General features: G+C 30.0%; 3 protein-coding genes, 1 long non-coding RNA gene and 1 other non-coding gene across 6 annotated transcripts; 4 read left to right on the top strand and 1 right to left on the bottom strand.

The window, feature by feature from the left end:
• Window positions 1–878: 878 nt before the first annotated feature.
• LOC110643590 (pentatricopeptide repeat-containing protein At1g74600, chloroplastic) lies at window positions 879–4,021 on the bottom strand. Its single transcript, XM_058132450.1, has 2 exons — window positions 1,382–4,021; window positions 879–1,314 (listed from the first exon to the last, which is right to left on the bottom strand). The coding sequence occupies exons 1-2, from the start codon at window positions 3,920–3,922 to the stop codon at window positions 1,279–1,281; spliced, it is 2,577 nt and encodes an 858-aa protein (XP_057988433.1). The 5' UTR covers window positions 3,923–4,021; the 3' UTR covers window positions 879–1,278.
• A 34-nt stretch (window positions 4,022–4,055) lies between these two features.
• On the top strand, window positions 4,056–4,136 carry TRNAL-CAG (transfer RNA leucine (anticodon CAG)). Its single transcript has one exon. It is a non-coding gene; the product is annotated as a tRNA-Leu (tRNA).
• A 343-nt stretch (window positions 4,137–4,479) lies between these two features.
• Window positions 4,480–5,285, top strand: LOC131171739 (uncharacterized). Its single transcript, XR_009142379.1, has 2 exons — window positions 4,480–4,597; window positions 4,823–5,285. It is a non-coding gene; the product is annotated as an uncharacterized LOC131171739 (long non-coding RNA).
• Window positions 5,286–5,787: 502 nt separating this feature from the next.
• On the top strand, window positions 5,788–8,577 carry LOC110643591 (pentatricopeptide repeat-containing protein At1g74630). Of its 2 annotated transcripts, XM_021796049.2 has the most exons (2): window positions 5,788–6,443; window positions 6,536–8,577. In XM_021796049.2, the coding sequence occupies exons 1-2, from the start codon at window positions 6,273–6,275 to the stop codon at window positions 8,123–8,125; spliced, it is 1,761 nt and encodes a 586-aa protein (XP_021651741.2). In that variant the 5' UTR covers window positions 5,788–6,272; the 3' UTR covers window positions 8,126–8,577. The 2 variants fall into 2 exon arrangements, with proteins under 2 accessions (XP_021651741.2, XP_021651740.2); XM_021796048.2 differs by having other exon boundaries at window positions 5,788–8,577.
• On the top strand, window positions 8,545–13,344 carry LOC110643594 (uncharacterized). Its single transcript, XM_021796053.2, has 4 exons — window positions 8,545–9,087; window positions 10,720–11,038; window positions 11,840–11,999; window positions 12,536–13,344. The coding sequence occupies exons 1-4, from the start codon at window positions 8,920–8,922 to the stop codon at window positions 13,002–13,004; spliced, it is 1,116 nt and encodes a 371-aa protein (XP_021651745.2). The 5' UTR covers window positions 8,545–8,919; the 3' UTR covers window positions 13,005–13,344.
• Window positions 13,345–27,769: the final 14,425 nt, after the last annotated feature.

The following is a 27,769-nucleotide window of genomic DNA, read 5'->3' as shown; positions in this document are numbered from 1 at the left end:
TATATTAATTAAAAAATATTAAAATTAATTAAAATTAATTTTAATTATAATAATATTAAAATAATAAAATAATTTATTTTAAATTATTTTTTTAATAATATTTAAAATTTTCAAAAAAATATAATTTCAAGTTCTGAAATACAACAGGAAACAAGGGCTGACCACCTCTATATCCATGTCCAAATTTTCTTCCCCTACAAATGGGGTACATCCGAGCTACTAGATAAGTGATCTATTTGCCTGCCAGATCTTCCATTTATATAAAGTTTAACCCTTGTGTTCATTTAGTGTCGACTAATTACTTACAGGTAAACTCCATCACATCATTAAAATTCAACTGATTCAATTTTTTACTTGGAATGATATTAGTCAATTGAATTAAAAGCTGATTTTTTTTAAATAAAAAAAAAATTTAATCCTTAGATTTGATTTAACTGAAATTGAGAAGACCCTGCAATTTTGATTATATTCCTCTGAACCTTAAATTTGAACTACTAGTTTCAATCTAAACCAGTCCAATGGTCACCCTTAACAAGTAAATATTATAAGGTAAATTATTCCATAATTAACTCTTGAATTCTTGTATTTTTAAAAATATATGAAAATATCCATAAATTTTGATACAAACAAGCATTTTTATTCTCTATTTATTTTCATCAATTTTTAATATTAATAAATAGTAAAAATAGCTTAATATCCCTTAAGATAAATTATTATTTCATTCATGAACTTTATTATCATAAACACTTTCTTTCCTGAATTTTTACCATTAATTATTAACACTTTGATCCTTCATTGATCACTTTTTAATCCTTTAGTTAATAGTTAAATTGTTAAAAAATAGATGAAAAAAATGAAAGTGTATAACAGGACAAAAATTTAACAACATTTTCATATATTTTTTATAATGTAAAAATAACTTACCCATCAAAATCGTGTCAGGTCAGGGCAATTCTCCCAACTGGATGTGAGATAACACGTCGCTTTTAATATGTTCCAATGCATCTAGTATCAATTCTACAATTGCGACTAAACCAATTGAAAAGCCATATAACATAGCGAGCTAATAATCTGAAATTTGGGGATCAATGGAATAAATCGTCATAGAGCGGCCAATACCATGTTTTGCCTTATATTTTCCAATGCAACATGGGTCAACTTGCTGGAATCTTAATATGGACTTGAAACCAAGTTATCCATCGAGACTTACCAAAGGGGACATAATTGAATCTCATGCAAAACTCCAAGCAGCTTCCTTCCTTACCCTAGTTCCTTTCATCAGGCTTCTAATCTGCTGGACTTCCTCCCACTGGCCTGCATCCGCATAGATGTTAGACAACAAGACATAAGCTCCATCATCACTAGGGTTTAATTCCATCACCATTTTGGCTGCTTTCTTCCCAAGCTCAACCTCTCCATGTAGTTTGCAAGCAGCGAGTAGCGTTCCCCATACTAAAGCATCAGGGTCAATCGTCATACTTTTAATTAACTTTTCAGCCTCTTTCAATCTCCCTGAACGACCAAGAAGATCAACCATACAAGCATAATGACGGTTATTGGGCTCAATGCCAAAGTCTTTGGTCATTGAATTAAAAAGGAAATACCCTTCCTCAACCAAATTGGCATGGCTGCAGGCAAACAAAACCCCAACAAAAGTCACTGAATCAGGTCTAATTCCTTGTCTTCTCATTTTCTCATAGATTTTTAAAGCCTCTACACCTTTTCCATGCTGAGCATAGCTAGCAATCATAGCTGACCAGCATATCAAGTCTGGTTCATCAACCTGATCAAATGCTTTACAGCAATCCTCAATGTTTCCACATTTAGAATACATCGTAACAAGTGAACTTCCTACTGAAACATTTGAATCTAAGCCCACTTTTGTAAGACGGGCATGCAGTTGAGTCCCAATGCCCAATCTGTTTAAAAGTGCAATAGCCCCAAGAACAGATGAAACAGTGTATGAGTCTGCTGTGACATTAGACATTAACATTTCATGAAACAGAAATACTGCCTCTTCAAGTAGACCATTTTGTGCATATCCTGAAACCATGGAGGAACATGACACCTGATCTTTTTCAGGAAGCATGTCAAACACTTTCCTTGCTGACTCCAAAGCACCACATTTTGAATACATAGAAACAAGTGCGCCACCAACTAGTGCTTCTCTGCCCATCCCAGCACGGAAAGCATGCCCATGAATTTCCTTTCCTTTCTGTAAGGAACGAAGGCCAGAACATGCAGCTAGAATTGCGATAAAATTCATCTGATCAGGTCTAGTTCCTTCAGCAAGCATATTTCTAAAAAGCTCAAAAGCTTGATTTGCGCACCCATGCTCTGTGAAACCACTGATCATAGATGTCCATGAAATATTGTCTCTGACTGGAATATGCTCAAAGACTTTGTAAGAGTCCTCTATACTACCACACTTAGAGTACATTGTGAAAAGAGAACTACCAACAGAAAGATCAAAGACAAATCCAGTTTTAAGAGTGTAGCTGTGGATTTGCCTGCCTAAATTTGAGCAATCTATTACACTTAAGACACTAGAAAAACAAAAGCTATCCGGTCTCAGACTCTCCTGTAGCATTATTTGCAACAATTCAATTGCCCTCTGAGAGCTCTGATTCTGAGCAAAAGAAGAGATCATAGTGGCCCACAAGCGTGGATTCTTTACATCTTCCGATTCTCTAAATACCATCTCTGACAAATCAATAGCATGTACTTTTGCATACATATTAATTAAAGCAGCCTGCACAATTGGATCCAAATAGAATCCAGTTTTCAAAATCCAGCTATGGATTTGGATTGCCTCTTTAATCATATCTGGTTTGGCACAAGCAGTGATTATACTAGTAATAGTAAAGTTGTTTATTTCCTCCTTTATGATCCTCATTTCTTTGAAAATTTTGAGGGCAGAGATAGAATCATCCTTTTTAACGAAACCAGATATAATGGCAGTCCATGAAACCACATTGCGAACTGGCATCCGAGAGAATATCTTAACTGCTTCACCAACGTCCCCACATTTGGCATACATATCAACTATGGCAGTCCCCACAAAGACATCATTTTCACAACATTTAATCACCAAACCTTGAACTCCTTTTCCAATTTCAACTTCTTTGAGAGTAGCACAAGCAGTTAAAATGCTTGAGAAGGTAAAACTATTTGGCACCAGAGATCTGCGACACATTTGGCTGAAAAGATCCAAAGCAACTGAATTTTCTCCATTCCTAACAGCCCCAGAGATTATAGAATTCCAACAAACTACATTCGCACAGGACACATCATAAAACACCTTCAGAGCATCATCGAACTTACTATTTTTTGCAAATAAATCTATCATTCCTGCCCGAACATAACCATTTGAATAAAACCCATTTTTTATTGCAAGTGAATACACCAGCTCACCAAACAAAGGAGCTTGCAAAGCAGCACAAGCAGAAAGAGCACTCCGGTAGGTGATATCATCCGGCTCAAAACCAGAAAAATGCATCCTACAAAACAATCTCCACGAATCCTCAAACAACATATTACGAATATAACTAGAAATTATGACATTCCAAGAAATAACATTTAGTTGAGGAATTGTATCGAACAATTTCACGGCATAAAGTATAGCACCACATTTACAATACCAATCAAGTAAACAGTTAGCAACAACAATATCAGATTGCAATAGAGCTGTTTTAAGCAAATAAGAATGTATAATTTTAGTGTCTTTGACAGTATGATGTGTGGATTTGGTGTAGTTACTGAAGAAGTGAAAAGGGTCAAGAACAGGATCAGGATGTTCCTGTTCATATTTGTTGGCTTTAGGAAATGAAAGAGTATGGATTATGGATACAGAAGATATGAGTTTGGTAAAGGAGATCGGAACTATCTTGGTTTGGAATTTTTGATTGATTAGACAATTCATTTAGTTGAGCTCCGGCCAAAAAGAAATTGCCAATAGAAGGAAGTATCTTGAGCAGCATTCTTTGGAAAGGAAAGCGCGGGGAGTCAGGGCCTTTGTCCCAATTTATATCATGCAGAACAGAAAGGAGTCACCTGTCAAGATGGCCGAGTTGGTCTAAGGCGCCAGTTTCAGGTACTGGTCCGAAAGGGCATGGGTTCGAATCCCATTCTTGACACAGACTTTGTTGTTTTTTAACAAGACTTGTACGCCAATAATTAATTAATTATACATGACATTACAAAATGTTAAAAATTTGAGTTTCTTGTATCTTCTGCAAGCTGGTATTATCCGAAATTGATCATGCTCTTCTTGGTCAACAAGAAGGTACATATTTTAATTATGACTTCTTGGCCAAGTAAAATGACTAATGAAATGATCTATACTCAAGAGTCAGAGAAACAATTTCAGGTTTTTTTTGATAAAAATTGTGAATTATGCTGAGTTGGACGAGTTGAATGCGGTATTTAAAATAGCATTCATCTTTCCTTAAAATAATAAAAAATTAATTAAAAAACGTTTAATAGAAAATCAATAGCTGAATCATCTGTCATCCTTAAATACATTGATGAAATGTGGAAGCGATCTTCTCAACTATTGCCTGATGATCCTTATCAAAGAACTCAAGTTTGCTTCTGGGTTGCTTTCATACAACAACAGATCAAATTTTATTTTCCTAACATCATCAAATCACACTTTATAATTTATAGAAAATAAGTTCTCATTTGTATACAAGAATTTATAATCTTCATTATTATGAAACTAATCAACTAGGAAAAACTTTTACAGAGACTGTTTTGTTAAGAAAAATGATTTGTCAATCTCTTACTATTATCTGATAATGCCAACTCTGTGTGATTGTAGTTGTTTGAAGGCATGGGACGCGTAATCACAAGTGATGGAGAAGCACAAGAGAGAGCAGTTGACTAACTACTGGAGAAGATGAACATATTTGAAGAGGAAATGAAGAAACTCTTACCTGATGGTGTTCCAATCATTCAAGTTGATAACTTAGGACTCCTAGACATTCTAGTGAGTGTAACATTCAGCGCCTATGAAGCTCGAGAAGAAGTGAGTGGTGTAAAAATTTTAAACCCAGAAAGGAACCCATTCATATTTTCGTGGGTTACCACCTTGAAACAGCTGCCTATAGTGAAAGAGTTGCTACCCCCTCATGACAAGCCTGTGGGACTTATTCGCTTTGTTAGGAAAATGTCTCTTAAATCTTCTGCTTAGTGAAGTGTTTCGCTTTTGTCTAGGCATGTTCCTCTATAATCACTTGTGTGAAAATAAGTGAGATGAATGATAGCATCTGCCATTGGTTGAATTTTCTGTGTATAAACATTAATTGTACTTGCCCTTCGCATTTTGTGTTATAATTGTCTCTGCAATTAGAATATGCATTACCTCACAATTATTTGCTCAAAAATCTCACCCAAATTTACTCATTCTTCTATCATAGAAAAAGAGACTATGATTGCTTACCCATGCAAGAGGATCAGAAGCTTATTCATTTGAGCATCTTCTTGATCTAGCAAATTATATTTGCATAAACTTCATTTACAAATTTATTTTCACAATATGGCTTTCATTGCTCCTAACAAACAAATAGAAGAAACGTATAATCCCTCACACAACATTAGGTCCATTTTTATATAAATAGGGAAGAAAATAACAAAGAAAAATGGTTTAAAACAGACCTTACAACAATGTGGACCATCCATAAAAATCATATTTTAAAGTCAAAATTTCACTTGCCAAAGTTTGAAAACAAAGATTTGTATCAACTTTTTAAAGATTCAAAAGCTTATTCACAATCTTCTGCTCTTCCACCAAAAAGGCATACTGCAGGTAAAAAAAACATAAGAATACAAAAGGACTTGAAGTCAATTACACACAAACTAAAAGTATCCAGCAACAAATGAATAATACAGTCCACTTTGGAAAAAAAAATACAAATGAAGCTGAAAATTTATGGATTGGAACAAACCTCTCCCTGACAGCACTTCCCAGCAACACATATACATGGTTCACAGTTCTATTTCAATGTAACCTAGACTTCTTATATTCAGCAGGCTTCAAGCGAGGAATCTGCAAATACAGCAAATGATGAATGATGATTAACACCAAGGCAGAAGCATATAAAAGAAAATATCCTTTTAACTGTTGACATAAAATCATCTTTTTTATTATTGTTTTTTAAGTGCACAGCCCACAGAGCACTGGTACTGTCTAATGAACAACTCGCTTGTCCACTGTCTTTCTCTGTTGAATAGTTGCAAGACCCTAACGTCCCTCAAGCAAATCCAGGCCAATGTACTCAAAACCGGCCTCGACACTGACCCTTTCCTTGTTGGAAAACTACTCCTCCGCTGCACAGTGGTACTCCCCGATACACTGGACTATGCTTGCAGCCTCTTTCGCCACACTCCAAAGCCAGATGTCTTCATGTACAACACCCTCATTCGAGGCCTTGCCGAAGCGGGTAAACCGCAAAATTCAATCATTTTATTCATTGAAATGAGGAAGAAAATGCTTTCCTCTCCTGATAGTTTCTCGTTTGCTTTCATTCTCAAGGCGACTGCTAATTTAAGGTCCTTGAGAGCGGGAATTCAATTGCATTGCCAAGCATTGACTCATGGGTTAAATGCCCATCTTTTTGTTGGGACAACTTTGGTCAGCATGTACGGAGAATGTGGGTGTATTCGATCGGCGAGGAAGGTGTTCGACGAAATGCATGAACCAAATGTTGTTGCGTGGAATGCGGTGATCACTGCATTTTTTAGGGTTGGGAATGTCAAGGGTGCGAGGGAAATGTTTGATTTGATGCCCTTTAGGGACTTGACCTCGTGGAATGTGATGCTTGCGGGACATGTGAAAGAACGGGAACTAGAGCTTGCAAGGAAAATGTTTATGGAGATGCCTGTAAAGGATGATGTATCCTGGAGTACCATAATTGTTGGGTTTGCTCATAATGGTTATTTCGATGAGGCTTTTGGGTTTTTTAGGAAGTTGCAGAGGGATGGGACTAGACCGAATGAAGTAAGCCTGACAGGGGTCCTTTCAGCATGTGGACAGGCAGGAGCGTTCGAGTTTGGGAAAATATTACATGGGTTTATTGAGAAAGCTGGGCTTATTTGGATTATATCAGTGAATAATGCGTTACTAGATGCTTACTCGAAATGTGGGAATTTAAGTATGGCTCGACTGGTCTTTGAACGAATGCCAGAGAAAAAGAGCATTGTTTCTTGGACTTCAATGATGGTGGGACTTGCAATGCATGGTCATGGAGAAGAAGCTATTAGGCTTTTCCATGAGATGGAAAGGTCTGAAACTAGGCCTGATGGAATCACCTTTATTTCACTTTTATATGCTTGTAGTCATGCTGGATTGATCGAGCAAGGATGTGAATATTTTAATAAGATGAGAGATGTGTACAATATAAAACCAGCCATTGAGCATTATGGTTGCATGGTTGATCTATATGGTCGAGCTGGTCAGCTGCAGAAGGCCTATGAATTTGTTTTTCAAATGCCAATTCCACCTAATGATATCATTTGGCGGACACTTCTTGGGGCTTGTAGTATTCATGGTAATGTCAAGTTGGCCGAAAAGGTAAAGGAAAGGCTTTCTGAGCTCGACCCAAACAACTCTAGTGACCACGTTCTATTGTCAAACATTTATGCAGTCGCAGGGAAATGGAAGGATGTTGCTGCTGTGAGAAGATCAATGACTGATCAGAGAATTAAAAAAACTCCTGGTTGGAGCATGATTGAAGTTGACAAGGTCATGTACACTTTTATGGCGGGTCCAAAACAAGATAAAATTATGGAAGAGGCTTATGAGATGCTGAAAGACATAATTTTGAGGCTTAGGGTTGAAGGAGGTTATGTTCCAGAGATTGGGAGTGTTTTGCATGACATAGATGAGGAAGAAAAAGAAGATTCAGTGTCTACGCATAGTGAAAAGCTTGCAGTAGCTTTTGGGATAGCAAGATTGTGTGAGGGAAAGACTATAAGAATAGTTAAGAATTTGAGGATCTGCAGGGACTGTCATGTAGTGATGAAGCTGATTTCTCAGGTTTATAAATTGGAGATTGTGGTCAGAGATAGAAGCCGCTTCCACTCTTTCAGAAATGGTTCTTGTTCATGTGAAGATTACTGGTAATTAGGGACCAGTGGACCACTAAGCAGTGAAGAATGATGCAAGTGAAACATAAAGTTTCTGTGATTTAAGAAGGGCAATAATCTCATACAAAAAAATTGGAACAAGTGAAAAAAATGCAATCAGACTCATTGCAGATAGAGCTCTGAAGACAATGGGGGGATAGTGGACCTTCGTCTATTTACGGGTGCTACTTGAGTAAGCTATTAAGATGGATGGGGTTAGCGTGATTCTGATAGTTCTGATGAATACGGGCGTCTCATTGAAATTTGTATGAATGTTTCCCATTTGTTGAGTGATTATAGGCATTGGATGTTTGGCTTGCTAATGGAACTAGCCGGAAAAGAAGGCAGATGTATGAAACAATATAGCAGATCATAATTAGATGGTGTGCTACAATTGGATTTTTTAAGTATAGGAAGTGTTCTAATAGATAAAAAACAATTTCTCACGAATGCTTGTTCTCCGCATACAATAATTTTTTATTGAGTTGTGCATTTTTTTTTTCTTGGAAGAAAAGAACACAGGCGCCCGGGGACAGCGAGGTATCAACGACATGCCGTTGCTGCAAGTAAAAGCCCGCCTAAACGCCGCCGTCCAAAAATTATTAGAAACGACCCCAAAGTTATTGAAATATTACCAAAAGTCTCATATTTTTAATATCTCCTTTGGAAATTACCAAAAATCTCAGTGTCAACTACTGTCAAGGCTATGCTTCAAACACGTTGACAATTGAAGTGCTTCTCATCAAGCCCCTCCCTCCCATTCTCTGTTCCCACAACCCTAGCTCAAAAACCATGGCCTTCTCTGCTACATTCTTCATCTCTTCCACACCGTCTCTCACTCTTTCTTGCAGAACTTACAGATCATCTCTCTTTCCAAAGCCCATTTCGGTTAAAGCTTCTTCAACTTCTCTGGATTACTCCACAGCCTCCGTGGCCGATAAACCGACAATCCCATTAAAGGTGATCCTATTATTCACCATTAATTTTAGTAAAAGAATTATCTTTTTATTTTCTTTCTTGATTTTATCTTCACCTGAATTTTGAATATGCTTTCTTTTGTTCAAGTTTCGTTTTGTTATTCATGTCATTTGGTCCGTGTAGAACTTGTGGTTGAGAGCTGTGGCTGTGAATTTTTATCTTTTGGCTGATAATTATGTGGAATAGTGGCTTTAGAAGGTGGAAAATTTAAGATGATGATTTAATTTGGTTAAGGGTCATTTGTCAATATTGTAGGACTTCGTTCTGGGAATGAGTTTAACAGTTCCTATATTGTTTAATTGAAAATAACATTGATGAAAGTAGGATTTAAATCAATGGACAAATGAAAATGAAAGCTTTGCCAAGCTTTTCAATGCTTGGCAGCTAAATTTGGTCTTAGATTTGGGATTTGGGTGTAATTGGAAGTTGTCTTCTTTTACAGTCTCAGCCCTTGATTTTACCGCTTCTTCTGTAACCTTGTTTTAACTTGCGGTTTGACGTAATTATTAGATGAAAAGAGTAGAGTTGTTAAAGTCAGTTAGAAAGCAGCTTTGGCAAATTAGTTTTTCTGTTATAAAGTTGTTAGCTTAGGTAACTGTAATTTTATTCCTAGCGTAGCTCATATATATGGACAGAGGAACTGTTTGTAACTCATTCATTTCATTCAATACAATTTTCAGTTCTCTTAATTTGCGATACGGTATCAGAGCGTTGTTAATTACTTTCTTCTTCGAGATTTCTTTACTTTTCTCTCTTTAGGTTTTTTGTAAACCCTAGGTTCTGCTATTGCTGAAGCAAATCTAGCTACTGGATCTACTAATCAGCTTAATAATCCAACTCTAATTCCTTTGAGTCCCTATTTCTTGCATCCGAATGAGAATCCAGTGCTTGTTTTGGTGTCTGTTGTTCTCACTGGTCCCAATTATGAATCTTGGTCACGAGCAATGGGAATGGCTCTCGTATCCAAGAATAAGCTGAAGTTTGTTGATTGCTCTCTTGAAAAACCTTCAATTGGTGATCCTCTATATCCTGCGTGGGAGAGATGCAATACTATAGTTCTTTTGTGGATTATTCACTCCTTGTTTCCTTCGATTGGACAGAGCATTTTATGGATAGACAAAGCAGTTGATGTGTGGAAAGACTTGAAAGAGAGGTTTTCTCAAGGAGACTTCCTTCGAATCTCAATGCTCTCTCATTCTACAATGTCAGCCACTATAATTGCTTTCCACTGAAAATCTGACACGTGGTCAACATTTATAAGGAAGCTAATCCATTTCAAGTAGTAAAATTTCCATATGCATGCTTTCTACAGTCTCAGTTTAATTCCTACAAATATGTGACTCCATGAGGAATTTGTGCATAACACAGATCATGGTTTCTTACCCCATTATTTAACAATGACACAATGTTAAACTATTCTTTGCCAAAACCTTAATGTATGCAGCTGCAACATTTTGTGCTAGGTCAAGAATTGTGCAGAACTTGTAATTCCATTATCTAATCAGATGATCTTTTTTAATTTAATTTCTCTTTCTTCCAGTGTCATTCATTGTGATATTAATAATGGAGTTAAGTTACATATGTTTTTCTTATTACCATTCTCTTTGCTTTCAGTCAAATAATTGGGAATGGAAATTTAAGGACAACTCTATAAACATCTATTATGAAGAACATGCAAAGGAGAGCTCTGATCCTCCCAAAAATATCCTTATGGTACCTACCATTTCTGATGTTAGCACAGTCGAAGAATGGAGATCAGTGGCCAGAGATATTGTTCAACGAGTTGGTAAAATTAATTGGCAGGCTACAATTGTTGATTGGCCTGGTTTGGGATATTCTGACAGGCCAAAAATAGATTACAATGCCGATATCATGGAGAAATTTGTAGTTGACTTCATAAATGCACCAGATAGTCCATTGCGGTACTCAGATGGTACAAAGTGACTATCTATTTGTTGATTGTCTTTAATCATCACTAGGAATACGTTGCTTTCATTCTTTTGATGGCTTATATCATACCCATTCTTAACGATAGCTTTATATATCATTTTATAAATAATCTACATGTTGTTTGATTTTCTGAAATTTCTTCTCTTCTGTTGATTTTAGTCTTGCTTTAACCAATGCTGCCTGTTGGGGCACAATTTGCTCTGTATGAAAAAAGACATAAATAAAAGAAAACCATTGCCCTGTGATAAACAAAATTTCTTACTCTTATGTTTTTCTTTGTCAGTTAAAATGTTGATTTATTGTCCTCATCTCTGTTGTTCTCAACATCTTTGTATCTGTTGGATTCTGTGCACTTTTTTGTCTTATTGCTCTTGTAACTAAACCTTACTTGGGTATTTATCAGTTCAAAAAATTCCTTGGGAATTGTCATTAGCTCTGTCGTTACCATCTTTATGTCTGTTGGATTTTGTATACTTGGTGTTCTCATTTCAGTCTCTTTTATCCTCTGGTTATAAAGCTGCAGAGAAGAATTTATTGTTTCCATGGACTTCGTAGTGTGTCATGGACCTAATGGTGACATGTAGATTGAAAGAAATCTTAGAACCTTGGGTTCACTTTCTTTGTCACTTGAATTGAAAAAGAGAAACACCTTTTCCAGCTTCTTCATATGTCCACCACCATGCACATTTCATCTTTTTCCAGAGTCTATTATTTTATACTGGAAATTGCTGGTGGAAAATTATTGACCATGAACCTTGCTAAAAATTTTCTGTAATTGATCCAGAAAAGGATTTGGTGGTCTTTGGTGGAGGGCATGCTGCCACAATACTACTTCGTGCTGCAAAGAAGGGTTTGGTTAATCCAACTGCCATAGCAGCCGTTGCACCAACCTGGGCTGGTCCTCTTCCTATTGTGTTTGGTCGAGACTCCAGCATGGAAGCAAGGTATCAAGAATTGTAGTACCGTCTTGATGGATATGAACAACTCTCTTTGTCAATTTACACAAGTAAAATATACTGGTGAAAACTGAATTTAACTGGGGTTGCATCTGGAGAATTAACCATATCATCATGGCTATCTGTGTTTTGGATCGACAAATATAGAAGGGGGAACTATGTGTGGTACTGAAAACTCAATTTAGTTCACCAGTTGTCCATATAACTCTACAATCAATTAAACACAGAAGGTGTTGATCTGTTTGTTGTTCATTCAATGGTAACTTCTGGATTTCTCTGTCCTATGAATATTTTTTCTGAGTGGAGAGCTTTTTAACTATAGTGAGTGACTGACTGCCATGGGTCCTCCCTTATATGGCCTTCTAGCTTTCATCAGCAAATGTTATCAGTTTCTTCTTGGTAATCTGTGTAGGTTTTTTATCAGATCCACTGAACTATACGTGCAAATAAATGTTTTATATTTGTGTTGTTTAATGAATCAGGTTAAAATGATCTCATTTGTCCACTTCTTTTGAACTTGACAGGTATGGAATGCTTAGGGGCACCTTAAAAGCTCCTGGTGTGGGTTGGATAGTGTATAACATGCTTGTCAGCAATGAGAAGGCAATTCAATCTCAGTACAAGTCTCATGTCTATGCAAATCCTGAGAATGTGACTCCAGATATCGTTGAAAGTAGATATGCACTGACAAAACGGAAGGGCGCTCGATATGCACCTGCTGCTTTCTTGACAGGTCTCCTTGACCCAGTTAAATCTCGAGAAGAGTTTCTTGAACTCTTTGCAGATTTAGATGGAAAGCTACCAGTTCTTGTTATGTCAACTGAAGGATGTCCGAAGAGGTCAAAAGCAGAGATGGAAGCACTCAAAGGAGCCAAAGGGGTCAGTAAATTTGTTGGGGTTCCAGGTGCTCTTCTGCCACAAGAAGAGTATCCTACCATGGTTGCTGAAGAGCTTTACCAGTTTTTGCAAGAAAATTTTGAATTCAGTGGTTGATATTAGTCATGAATACAAATTCCAACTTTCCCCTATCAATTTCCATTGAGATATGATAAGATTGCTAATGTTACCCTGGGAAAAAAAGAGGGGGGGTGGGGCCGGGGGCGGGGGGGTGTTGATAGACAAATCTATCTTTATTACATATAGCTACACCACAAAAATTTGATTTCAGCTTTAAGCATATTTGGACTATTTGTAGGCATACAACTATTTATCTGATGGCCGCCCTTGCTGTTTGTAGTCAATGGAACCAAGTAGGCAAGTACCCTGTTAGGTAGTGGCCTAATTTTGATGATTACTTCTGAGTTTAATTACATCATGCGGTGAGAGCTTTAAATTTTTGTTTTTTTTTATCATCAAGAAAGAGCTGTAACAAGCATTGGCTTGATGGATTTGGGAAGATTCATTTCGATGATTAAATTATTCCGATTCCTTAAAGCTGTTGTAGAATACAGGCGGCTGATTTTTTCCATCTTTGTGAATAAATGCAAAACTAGGCGTCGTCTGACTTGCAAAGAACCTAGAGATGGTGACTTGCCATCCAAATTTGAAATGAGAAGTTGGCTAAGAATGTATAAGATTATAGCCCTCAACGACCCTATCATACATAGGACTAAGAGCGTGTGTGTTTTGTGGCGTCTGTTGTTGTGCATCTTATTGTCCATGTGGCGCGTGGTTGAAAATAATTTGCTCACTTAGACTTTATTTATTTAATAAAAAATATTTTTTTTTTATATTTTTAAACATTTAGAATATTCAAAAAAATTAATTAACAGAAGGTATTTTTTAATTAAAAAAATAAAATTACTTTTAAAAAAATTATTCCTCATTTAAAAGAGAATTATTTTTTATTTTTTAGATTTTAATAATCTTATTAAAATATAAAAATATTTATATATACATAATATAAATATATATAATTAATTTAACATTACAACCATGTAACGATAAAAAAATATATATTTTTATGAACAATAAAAGACATTTTTCATATAAAAGATATTTCTTAGTCTTCACACTGAACATTTCAATTGAATTACAGTGCCTGACTTTTGTGTCTATTTGCTTGGGCTACAAGATTGTCCACGTTTTTTTTTTTTTTTTTACTTCGAAAATTATTAAAGAGAATAGAACTGTGAATATTTGATTTTTCAACTTTCTATACCATAAGGTAAACATTGGATGCTGCTTTTAGGTTTCAACTAGTTCATTTTAAAAATAAGTTTATTGGCCTTTCCTGCTTAATTTGGTGGCCGAAGGATAATATTCACCTGATAAATTTATTCAAGTCTCCAATTCTATAACTCATATATTAAAAAAAAAAAATTATTTGGCCAAAAGTCTAATTATTCAGTGTCTTATTACTCAAAATTTAATATCGAATAATTTCCGGATTAAAAATTGACTTATCAATATTTTCAATTAATTCAACAATATTATCTAATTAGAAAGTATAAAATTTTTTAAATTGATTAGAACTTGATTTATATGAAAAATATTTTAAAACTATTACAGCTCCATAACTCATTTATTATCTTTAATATTTTGAATTGTCAAAAATGAAATTAATAATGAGGAAACAAGCATGGTATACAAGAGAGGAAGAGTCGAGTTAAAAGATCTTTATGGTATCTTCTTCGTGCACTCTTAATTTGCCATAAATATATAATATAAGGAAGAGTTAAGCAGTAGCTGGAAAGCTTCTTTCATTTAATTAATCTTGTCAAAACTTGGGGCCTTCATATGCTATACATAGAAATGACCGACTTAACCCACTTGTCTGAACCTGTGACTTGCAATGCTATTGTTGTAATGTCTCAGCTACCACATTCAAGTCACAAAGAAAATACACATAAACCTGTGAATTGCAAGTTTCTTTGTATATGATAATTAACAGTTTTTTTTAATTAATTACAAGTATCAAAATACCTTCTCCAATAGGTTCTTGAGAAAAAAAAAATATTTTTATTTATTACTATTTTACATAAAAAATTAATAATATTATATAAAAATATAAAATCCAGAAAAGGTGGCAATTATTCAAAGCAGAAATTAATTATACTGTATACTGTTTTACAGGGCGGCAGATTAAAAGACTTTTTTTTTCTCTGACAGAATTTGTCGGTGTCCCTGAAACCTGAATTTTTTTTTTTATGAATTTAAATGATGAGCCCATAACTGCTTCATCATCTAGATGACTGATCGATTTGGCATACTGTAACTAAATTATGTGATTGAGAGGACAACAAAAAAAAAAGAAAAAAAAATTTTCTTGTTCATCTATTTCATTTCAAAGTGACGGGGATGCTTACTTCAATATCAAGAAAGTTCAATTTTGAAATGACCTGCTGACAGGTACTCATTGATACAAATTATAGGTGTTTCAATGCATAGAATGAGCTGGACTGACTTTATTTTCGTAGACTTCATTTACTTGGATATTGCATGTAATCTTTTTAGATATAAGAGAAAATAAGATCATTTCAATTTGTTTGTGCTGAACACATTTTGAAGCATACATTAAGGGTTGTATAAAGCAACTCATGGCCTGATCAGTGCAAGTTCTCGGTTTTGAAACAAAAAAAAAAAAATTAAAAATTGCTCAAATCAAATGATATGTAAAAGGAGCGTTTCTTCTTACAGTAAGCTCATATTTAAGAGAGAGAGAGAAGGCCGTTTACAGAGGGAAAAAATTTGAGATATCTAATCTTTCATCAAGAAAGTTGAGATGCCTTAAGATTTTGAAGGTGACACTATAGGCACCTTGGTGACTCTCAACATTCAAATTTAGATGAATCAGTGATTGACTAGTTATGAATTGTTTGTTCTTCATCAAAGTTAAACATAAATTGGAGTTGGTTAATTAGTTTGAAGTGGCTTTTCCTTCTTGTTTTTTAGAACTCCCTAATAAATACATGATGTTTCATTATCAATTTGCCCCTTTGAATTTTCTTGTGCTAGCATTATGATGACTGTCATTGAATAGATAAATTAGTCATGCCGTGTACTGTAAATCTACAATGTCATTGTCACGTTCGTCTACACCTACATCTCCAACATCACCATTATATTCATTTTCATATCCAACTTCCTTATCTTCAAATCCTTCGTCTTCAAGTTGAAGAGGAGCAATATTTACATCTGCTTCTGCATTGCCTTTATCATGATCAAGTCCAAAAATATCTCTCGAAATTGCTCCATTTTTCACAGCGAGAATAAAATGGAGAGCTTGTTTTGCAGTTCATTAATAATGAACTCTTCTTGCTTATTTCAATCTTAAAAAGCCAATCAAATTTAATAGAAAAGCCAATCAAATTCAATGCAAAAACCAATAAAATTCAATGGAATGTGAAACATCTTCCTCTCCTTGCAGATGGACATTGTAAATTGCTTATAATAACTCACTTAATATAGAGGAAGATTATGGAGGGAATTAGAATTAATAGAGATGAATTAGGAAGGGAATTTCCCTCTCAGTTTGCTGCCAATTTTGCATCTCAATTAAGTTTAGCCTCTGGTTTTCAGCTTTTGCTCCTCCCCTCAAAGGAAAAAAATAAAAAAATAAAAAATAAAAAGAGTGAGGACTAAAGATACTTGGTCAGTTTCAATATTGTTCTTAACTATAAATAAATTAATTAAAAAAAATAATAATATCAAAAGTGTGATTAAATAAATTAAGAATGCAATAATAAAAAACCTCTCGAACTCATACAAAGATGAGCTTAATAATCATTAAATTAAATATTGAGTAATGATAAATAGATCAAATTGATCCGATGAGATGAAATATTATAGAAAATTCAAAAAATATAATTTTCAAACATTTATTAACACATTAAAATGAATGAAATTACAATCATAACTTTGATTATTGATTTGTTTTGAAATGTGGAGTCTGAATTCAACAATGCTCTAAATATGTGTGCTGCTTTAATTATAGAGATTAAATAGATCATTAGCTGTCTAAGAATTAGATTGGCTTAAGCCACCAAAAAAGTCCCACTTGATTTTTATCAGATTAATTTTGTTTCCACACTTTCTTTTTATTATGCTATTAGTTCACAAAAATCCCATTATTATGCCTTTTGAAAGATATACCATATGATTAACTAAGGATTTAGTATATTTTAACTTCTTAAATTATTTAATTTCTTAAAATATATAAGCGAAAGCTCAATTAAATCAATTTATTTAAATTGCCCATATTACATTAAGTAAATTTTTCAATAATTTTTTCCTACATTTAATTAATTTATTTATGTGATTCAAAATATATTACTTCATTAACTCTAGAAACTTCCAATAATTCATAAGTTAGATTTTATATATATATATATATATATATATATATATATATATATATATATATATATAATTTTTCCTCGATACTTTATATGTACTTTATATGTGAGGGATAAGAGATGAATTTACAAATAGATATACAAACAAGCCTACATTAATTAAAATAAGAAAAAAAAATAATGTAAGATAGTTTTTTGTGAGTAATTTATTATTTTTAAATTAAAAATAAAAATAAAAAGTTAAAAAGATTTTATTTTTCTAAGCAATTTTTTTAAATTAAAAAAAATATAAAACAAATCAAAACGATTGCTTTTAATAAGGAAATTTTAACATTTAAATATCGACCAATCAACTAGACATCTTTACATAATTTTCTTTTTTTTTATTTAAATTTTGTTGAAAATAATGCATTTGAATAATTATATAGTTAAATTTAAATATTATTTAATCTCTAGTTGAATAATGTGAAATTATTATATATATAATTATCATCTAACTTAAGTACATACTCTAAATTAAATTATAAGAAGTAATTGATGAAATACCTAGCACATATTATATTGAACTAAGATATAACACATTCATTTTATAATTGATTTAATTACTAATAATTTTATATGAAGCAATTGATGAAAAATTGTAGCATATATTATAGTATTATGTACTAAGTATATGGAATTAGGGTATGCATAACACATTTAATTATAATATTTTCATAATTAATTTAATACTAATTGAATTATAACAGCCATATTGATGAAATATTTAGACAAATTATATTGCTGTGTATTTATTATATAAAGTATACATAGCACATTTAATTATAATATGCTCCATAATTAATTTAAGTACCGATTGAATTATAATGAGCAATTTATGAAAAATCTAGCACATGATATAATGCTATATACTAACTATATTAAGCTAAGGTATATATAGCACATTTAATTATAATATATTTAATAAGTGTTTTTAGTACTAATTGAATTATAATGAGTAATTAATGAAAAATCTATTACCTATTATAATACTATGTGTTAATTATATGGAGTTCAGGTATGCATAGGTTTAATAATAATATGTTTTACAGGTTATTAAAATACTAATATGATTATAAGGAATGGTTAATGAAATATCTAGCACATATTATAGTTCTATGTGCTAACTACATAGAACTAAGGTGGGTATAACACATTTAATTATAATATTTCATAATTAAATACTAATTAAATTATAAAGAGCAATTAATAAAAAAAATTAGCACATTTTCATTCTAATTAGTAATTCTAATCTATTACTAATTTATATTAATTTTAAAATTAATATTTTTATTTTAATATCTAATTAATTAATTACTATTATCATATTTCTTTCTAAAGTGCTAAATCTAATGTCTTTTGCTACCTTTTTTTTCTATTAAACAACAATAACAATCATTTGAAAACGTACAAGGAAACCATTAACCTAATTCATTGCAATTGATATTAATTTGTAAAATATGATTTCTTCACTTGCAGGCAATATCATAAATATGTATTTTTGTTCTTAGATTATATTTATGCAACAAATATAAATAGATCTATAAAGTGTGTTGCAAGATATTAATTCAAGACTAATAGCCACTAAATTTAATAAAATCATTGCATTGGAAATAATTACTTTCATTAAATATTGTTTTTTAATCAAGATAAATTTTGAAAATCAAATTTCAGCTTTCAACTATTATTACTCTCCACATTAAAGGGTATTTATGTTGTTGTATAATAATATTTATTTAATTAATTTTTAACTAATATAAGTAAGATGTGAAAAATACCAGTCTAACTCTCTTAATATTGTCAAATATTTATATATAAATTTATATATTTATTATATATATTTTAATTAATTTTATATAAATTTAAATACAAATATTTGATTTAATTTAATGATAATTATTTTTTTTTATATTAAATGCACCTCAAAAATCAATGACGAGGAAGGAAGAATATTAATTAGAACTTTAGAAGACGGAGAGATCGAAGAGCGAAGCCACCTTATTGTACCAATTGTGTTATCGTTATTTAATTGTTAAAATAAAACAGACTAATTTGTTTTAAGGCATTGTTATCATTATGAATTAATAAATGCTATTATATTTAATAGTTTTTAAGTATGGATATTTTTATTTAGGCCAAATTTATGGTCGATTAGAAAATAAAATATAGTTAAAAGGAATATTTTTTAAGTATAAACTAATAATTATATAAATATTTAAAGTGCTTCAAAATTTAAATAAATCCTTCAAAATTTAAAAAATTAAATAAAATTTTCAAATTTAAAAAATATATCAAATAAGCAATTAAAATTTTAATTTTAAAAATATATTAAATAAACCTTGTTTTACTATTTTAGAGATATATATAAACCTTTTAACTTTTAAAAATATATATAAAAAAAATTAAATTATAATTTACTTCTAATATAAATATAATTAAGACTTCGCACAAAAACCCTCTAGTACTTGGGGTTCTTATCAATAATTCTATATATATGATTTGTAGTATATTGACAAATATTTACTACATCTTGAAATAAATTGATCAATTATTTTTTACCAAATGATTCAACAAACTTCTTTATGGGTTAATTATTTTCATCATAGTATTTGTAAAGCAACTTATTGAAATATTTGATAAATAACAACTTATCTATCTGCTTCAAGATACAGTAAATATTCATTAGCATGTTATAAATCGAATAACGCAATATTGCTGATGAGAGCTCCATGCACTAAAAGATTTTTATGCACTGTCTTCGCTAGATTTATATTAAATGTAAGTTATAGTTTAATATTTTTTTAATCTATTTTTAAAAATTAAAGGATTTATTTATTCTAAGGGTTTATTTGATCTATTTTTAAAAAATTAAAAATTTTATTTAATTATTTTAAAAGTTAAAGAGTTTGATTAAATCTTGAAATACTTTAAGAATTCATATATCTATTTTGTATAATTTTAATGATTAAAATAAGTCTTTTCCTAAAATATATGTATAGAATAATTAAAATATATATGAGATTCACCACTTTTTTCTCCTTCCAAAAACAGAAACAATAGACACCTACCCTACTTATCATTGTAAACTTCCACTAGAATTTCAGTGAAAAAGATAAAAAGAAAAAGCGAATAAATGAAATTCAAGAATAACGTTTTTAGATTGAAATTCATCTTATTTATCATTATTATTTTATCAGAAGTATATATATACATATATATTCGGGCTAACGTACAATTCAAATTTCAACTTAATCCGTTAAATTCTGATGTTTACAACTTGCAATATCAGTATAAAAAAGGTTAACCAACAACTGAAATAACTTAATAACTTCATTAAGAACAATAAATAAATATTTAAAACAGAAAGAAATAGATAACTAGCTGTCCAGATTACGTAGAGAAAGTGTGAATCAAAATCGAAAGAAGTATGCTTCCTCGATCTTCTGCTCAACTGAACAGGACCACAGAGCTGACTTTAGGGCCACCTAACCAACCATTATCATCATCAGCTCACAATCTCAACCCTAATTTCACATGCCAACATTTCATTTTTTCCAATATCACGCAAACATTTTAAATGGTCATATGTTAAAAACCTGTTTAATAAACTCTACATAATTAATTTAACTGATAAAAATGTAAATTTTTTATTAATTTAATTTTAATTTCATTAAAAAAATAATCGATATTATTTTAAAAAATTTTATAAAAATTGATTTGAAAGTATTTTAATTATAAATATTAAAAACCCTCAAAAATTTATAAATATTAGAAAATAAAATTATAGGAGTAATGGGTGTGCGCAATAGGGCCCTCCCCTAATAAAAACCCAAAAATAGGGCACTTCGCATCCAGGAGTGGCCTAAAATGAAATGCCCACATAATAAAATTAAAAAATTACTTTTAGGGTGGTGGGATCCAATTCCCACCTACCAAAGCCCAAAGAAGGTTATGTGTCCCAATTGTTTTAAGGGCAGTTAGGCTTTGCCTTTGGGATCACTATTCCTTTCTGTTAAATGTGTAATCTTCCACGTTGTTTATCCACTACCATACACGTAATAGTCATTGCCACGGGTACAAGCTGCGTGGAACTCGATGGGTCCCAAATGAGCTATGTGATCTCTCTCTAGTTTGACATTTGGTAGCGGTTCTTAATTACCAGATTTGATTCGTTGAAAATGAAACCGTGGGCTTGAGAGAGCGCCAATTTATTACTTATTGAGACGAATATAACAACTCGTCTATGTTGGGTCCTCTTCAATGAAGCGCCTTATGAATTCTGATCCTACTGCTTTGATTAATTTTTATAATTCTCGCCCAATAATATTTTTTAACTAAATAAAATATTTAAATTTCGTTCATTTCATAAAAATATTTTAAAAAAAATTTAGCATATAGAATACTCAAAAGAATAGCTTGACAAATTTTTTTTCATTAAATAAAAATTAAATTATTTTATTTTTTAAATTTTTATAATCTTATTAAAATATAAAAATATCTACATATGATATAATATATATTATTTATTTAATATTATAATTAAATAATAAAAAATATTTTTACATAAAAATTATTTTTACATAAAAATTATTTTTCCTAAAATAAATAAAAATTTAGATTATATTTATTTCATGTATATTTTTTAATATTTAAAACATTTAAAAAAATAAATAAATAAAAATATTTTTTTATCAAAAGAAAAATTAAATTATTTTTAAATAAAATAACTTTCTCTTAAATTATTTTTCAGATTTTAATAAATTTATTAAAATATAAAAATTTTTACATGTATAATATAAGTAAATATTATTAATTTAACAATTAAAAAATATTTTTTATAAAAAATAATTTTTTATATATAAATTATTTTTTATAAAATAAACATAGCCTTAATATGATAATTTTTTTCCTTCTTTAATATTATTATGACGCGTATATGTGTGGTCAACAAACCTTAATGGCTAGCCGCCCCATTATCTTCTGTTCACTCTTTATTATAAATTTCTTATTTTTGCTTGGTTTGGTTTTTTTTTTCTTTTTTTTTTCAAAGTTATTCTGATTTAGTTGAGTGGCTAAAAAGATATTATTCATTTAATAGGGGTTAGGTTAGAGTTTTTATTATCCTAATTTTTTTATAAAAAAATATAATTTTCTTATTTCTAATACTATTATAAGGCATTTTTATTATTATTATTTAATAAAGTGTTTTTTATATCTTATTTATTTAAATATCACTTTTATTTTAATAAAAATATTTTTATTATTTTACCTTTCAGTTATTGAATTTTTTACGATTTTTTTTATAAAATTTGGTAATTTATTAATAAATATTATAAAATAAACACATTATATTTTTTTCGTAAGGTAAAGAAATACAAACATGAATAATTAAAATTTTATGTTTAGAGATAATCTTGGTAGAACATAATAATTTTTAAAGTAGTTATCGGTCATTTTTCATTTTTGATTATCAAAAATATCTTTAACAATATTATCCTTTCATTTTTATGATTTATAAAAAAGATTAAACCAACTAATATCAATAAAGAAATAAGCCGTATTACTAAACTCCCATTGATAGAAGATTACTATTCATCAAGAACGAAAGTAGAACGATGAGATTGAGAGAGAAATGAAAATTTTAAATATTTAAAGAATTCAATGATTTTTTTTATTTTAAAATAATATATAAATAAATACAAGTAAAAATAATAATAATAATAAAAATTTGAAAGATTCTAGTAGTGTGAAAAATATTACCAAATATGGCGGCTGATTAAATAGTCAACCTCTATCACAATCCTAATCCTAATTAAATGAAAATATATAATTAGGGGACTTAGGAGAGTGATGTGTTGACTTGAGAAGTTTAAGTGTAATACTTTATATAGTTGCAAATTTAAATTTATTTTATTATTTTCATTATTATCTATGTATATCAATTTATAATAGTAAATTGATTAACGTCTAATATAGGAAGAGAAATTTGTAATTAAAAAAATTGTATAATTTATCAGTGATATGAATAATAAAAAAAATTATATAATTCATAACAATAAAAAATTACTATTATTAGTAAAAAATACAGTAGTCACATTCATTTGCATAGGCTTTAAATGTATAATTAAATTCCTTAATGAATTTATAATTAATTTATGAAAAATTAAAAATTAGATAATTTGATATGATCATCCATTGCATACTATACAAATTCAATAGTAAATTATGATTTAATTATTTCAGTTGGAGGTGACGGTGCAATTTTGTTGGCTTTCACACCTGCAATGATAAAATGAAGCAATAAAAAAATAAACATGAGTCTAAATCTTGTTAATTTTCTTTGTGAGATTGGAAACCCATGTGGTAGAAGCTAGACAAGAAGAAAAATGTCCACAACAATTTATTACTCCCAAAACAACAATTTGCAAGACTGCTGTACTTATCTAGTGGCCAAATTCAACCTCTAAATCCAAAATCACTCAGTTGCTTTCTATCAGCAGCTCTCGTCAATTGCCATTAACAATGGCTGGACTTATCCTGTCAAGTGTGAACGGGTCCATTTCAACTCCCCGCCCCAAAAATAAGAATTTGTCAAGCTCTTAAGTCTCTGCTTTCTTTTTCGCATCGCCCGATAATAACTTCGTTAATTTTGAGAAACTCTCATATAATAATAATAATAAAAAAAAGGACCACTTTCTTTTCTATTTTCATAATATTTTATTTATTTATTATTATTACTATGCAACATTCAATTCTCTTGTACTTCCTTCTCTCTATTTATTTTTTTCCTTGAAAAAAAAAAGGTTGGAGAAATAAGTGTCATTTAATTTTAATATTTGAATTTTTTTTTCTCTATTTAATTAATAATGTCTTTATTTTATAATTAAAAAGAGTAATTGCATTGTAATTTCAATTGCAAGATTTGTGTATTTATCAAACAAATACTGTACTTAAAATACTATAATGAGAGGATCCACGTCAATGAATGAGCTTAAGTAGTTCATTTAATTCAACCTCTCTCTTTTTTTTCTTCTTTTTTTTTTTTTTTTAAATGGCTATCCACTAGAAGGAAATCCACAAATTTCAACCACCAGATCATGCATTACGTCAACTTATGGTCACTTATTTTTATTGTTTGATAGCGAGGGTGAATAAACGTTGCCTTTACTTTGTCCATCCGAAGGCCAATGATTTTAAATATATTTTATTATATTTAATTAAATTATTATCATATTAAATATGAATTTAAAAAAAAATAATCCTTTTGGCTTATTATAGAATAAATAAATGGAATCATTTCGTAAAAATCTCAAGTTTTTATCGTTGAATTAAATAAGAAGTTTCATAATTGAATGATGGGTCCAACCTTAAAGCCCAGTATTATTGTCACTCTCATTCAACAGACAAATTGATCATAAGCCGTCCATTTGTCACCACATTTCACACATAATCGAATCTCGCGTACATCCGGCGAATCAAAACCCAATTTGCCGACTTCTCCGCTTGCCACTTATCTTCTCCGCATGCCACATGTTCTCTTCACTCTTAAGAATAAATTCACACCACTCTGATTTTGGTCTGATTTGAATCCGATTGTGAGGGTTTTAATGATTCTAACTTTGATTTTCAATTAAATTTTTTTTTATTTTAATTTAATATAAGTTGTAATAAATTAAGATTGTGTTTAAATTTTAAGATTTAGATTTAAAATCTAAATTTTAAATATTTGATTTAAAATTTAAATATTTAAAAATTTTTTGTTTAAAAATATTTAAAAATTGTGATAAAAGAAAGGGTTTTTTTTTTTTTTTTAACAAGAATTCATGTTATTTAAAATGAAGTTGAAGTTGTGGATTTCATGCTCCAGAAGAAGACAAGTTTTTAATTATTGTTTAATAGTGTCAACGACAATATACTTGAAAAGAAAGGAGGAGACGCAGATGAGTAACAAGTGTATGGAGAATCGTATCGTAGTGAGAAACGGGTTTATCATCTCCGCAAGAATAAGAAAAAGATAACCACAAACAGAGTTTAGTTTCACACACAGAGGGAAAGGAGGAAAAAAATAATTCTATATAAAGAGAAAAATATAAATATATCATTGAAAAAACATATTTGAGCTTATTAAATATAGATTAAAAAAAATGTAAAAAAGAAAAATGAAGTGTGGCAAAAGAGAATAGAAGTTGATCAATTCCGAGCATTTAATCAAGATGAATTATTCTCAAATTATGTAAAATGAAGGAAATTAAAGAATTTATGAACATATTAATTAAGAGAATCCAACACTTCCTTAAGCATAAAAAATGGACATTTCCTTAATTTCTATTCTATATATATTACATGGAAATTATTACCATTATTATAAGCTCATTCTCATATAAAATTTATAGTTTAAATTTATTTTTAAAATTAAATATTTACTATGAGATTTTATGCAGTGTCATTTAAAAAAAATATAATTATAATAATGTATATAATTAAAATAATAAATATACATTATTAATTTTTATATGAATTTTATAATAAATATTTAATTTCAAGACTATTAAACTTATTTTTATATGAAAATAAGCTTACAATACAATAATGAAATAAGGCATTAGAAGGTGAAATTTATGTTATCAAACTCTCTCTCTTCTCTTTCTCTTTCCCTTAAATGTGCTAGGTCAATTTACAACAGTAAATTTAACCTATTGCTTTCTTGATAGGAAATAATTAGACAATATTATTTGACATTTTGACTCAAGAAGTGATGCATAAATGGTAATTAATTAATAATCTGATTAATTCAACAATCTTAATTAGTCAACTAAGGGTAGATGGTGCTCTTAATTAATCATGGACTCAGTGTATATTTGACTAATGACTACTGTTTTTCTTTATCTTCATCACTCAAGAAGATATCATCTAGGCAACCTTCGCTATAGTTAATTTAATCCTATTTAATGATAGGGACATTTTCATTAACCATAAAAATAGTACGAGATATCATTTAATTATTTCAAAATATTTTATCATATACACTTCAGTTCTAAAAAAATAACACTTTTAATATATATATATATTTCTCACTTTTATCTATTATTTTTTAAAAATTGTCTTGTCCATAATTATATGTTGTTTTTTAGAAGTTGTGTTATTCATACATTCATAATAAATTATTATAAAATATGTTTAGAATTTTTTTTTATTTAAAATTTTTTTAATATGTGTTGTTTACTTATTTTATAATAGTATAATTATTTAAATAATTATTTTTAATTATAGAAAAATTATAATAGAATTTTTGTCAGAAAAATTTTATTATTATTGGTTTAGAAAACAAATTTTTTATTATAAAAGAGAGAATAATGAAAAAGTACTTAATATTAATTACTTTTCAAATTTTAGTTAAATTTTAAAAAATTAAAAAAATTATATTTTTTTCAATTTTATATTTAAAAGTTGGCATAAATAAAATAAAATTTTTATTTTTTTTAAATTTTCTTAAAATATTCTACAAAAAAAAGCCCTCATTTTTCACACGTGAGATCGCACTTGCACGCATCACAAAGGGTCAAGGACTGAGGTTTAAATTCCATACCCTCTAAGAGGGCCAAAGAAGATTTAAAACAATAGCTCTGCTTGTCATTAATATAAATAAATTTCACAAAATTTATAAATTAATACTGTTTGACATATGCAACAATTTATTCTACATAAATTTTATTTTATAAAACTGATTATATATATATATTATAATAATTATTAAAATTAATAAATTTCACAAATAAATATATCAAATTTGTGATTTTATTTACGAATGAATTACTCACTCCTAAAAAAAATAATTTCTATTTTTATATGATCTAAAAAATATAATTAATATAAAAATTTTGTTTGATTTTGTTTGGTCTTTTTAAAAATATCATTAACTCATATTGTTCGATTAAAATTAAATTATTTATATTATTAAATTGTTATTAAAATTAATGAATTTTAAATTTTTACTATATTAAATATAAATATATTATTAAATTAATAAATAAATTATTGTTTTAAAAAGAAAAATACTACTTATAATTTAAGATAAATAGAAATTATTATTTTTTAAATGGTGGAAGTAAATTAAAGACGGGTAATCGGAGAAGTTGTGGGGTTCACCAATTACTGGAATTGTTATGATTACTGCGAAGGGGTGATGATACATTGGTATTAAAGAGGTATAAGAGTAAATTATGGTTTTTCGTTTTCGGTGGCACCTCCACGATGCTCATAATCAATGCCACACAGTATTGTGAAGCGCAGGGGCCAGAGAGAGAAGTTTAAATATACGTAGCTGACTTTTTGCAAGAGAGAAGTGAATGCTCTCTGCTGTCCATTTTGACTATGTGGATGCAAAATCCCCTTTACCTCTCCTTGGTCAGCGTACACACCTCG

The sequence above is a fragment of the Hevea brasiliensis genome, chromosome 13 (assembly GCF_030052815.1).
Source record: "Hevea brasiliensis isolate MT/VB/25A 57/8 chromosome 13, ASM3005281v1, whole genome shotgun sequence".
Taxonomy (NCBI): domain Eukaryota; kingdom Viridiplantae; phylum Streptophyta; class Magnoliopsida; order Malpighiales; family Euphorbiaceae; genus Hevea; species Hevea brasiliensis.
The sequence above is the reverse complement of the archived record's forward strand: the minus strand, read 5'-3'. Positions and strand labels throughout refer to the sequence as shown.

Excerpts from the sequence above, each read along its gene's own strand:
- LOC110643591 (XM_021796048.2), top strand. The coding sequence starts at position 6,194 with ATGAACAACTCGCTTGTCCACTGTCTTTCTCTGTTGAATAGTTGCAAG.
- LOC110643590 (XM_058132450.1), bottom strand. The coding sequence starts at position 3,922 with ATGAATTGTCTAATCAATCAAAAATTCCAAACCAAGATAGTTCCGATC. Across the intron at positions 1,315-1,381 it reads GGAAGAAAGCAGCCAAAATG|GCCAGTGGGAGGAAGTCCAG; the intron begins GTGATGGAATTA and ends ATGCGGATGCAG.
- LOC110643594 (XM_021796053.2), top strand. The coding sequence starts at position 8,920 with ATGGCCTTCTCTGCTACATTCTTCATCTCTTCCACACCGTCTCTCACT. Across the intron at positions 9,088-10,719 it reads AACCGACAATCCCATTAAAG|TCAAATAATTGGGAATGGAA; the intron begins GTGATCCTATTA and ends CTTTGCTTTCAG. Across the intron at positions 11,039-11,839 it reads TCCATTGCGGTACTCAGATG|AAAAGGATTTGGTGGTCTTT; the intron begins GTACAAAGTGAC and ends TAATTGATCCAG.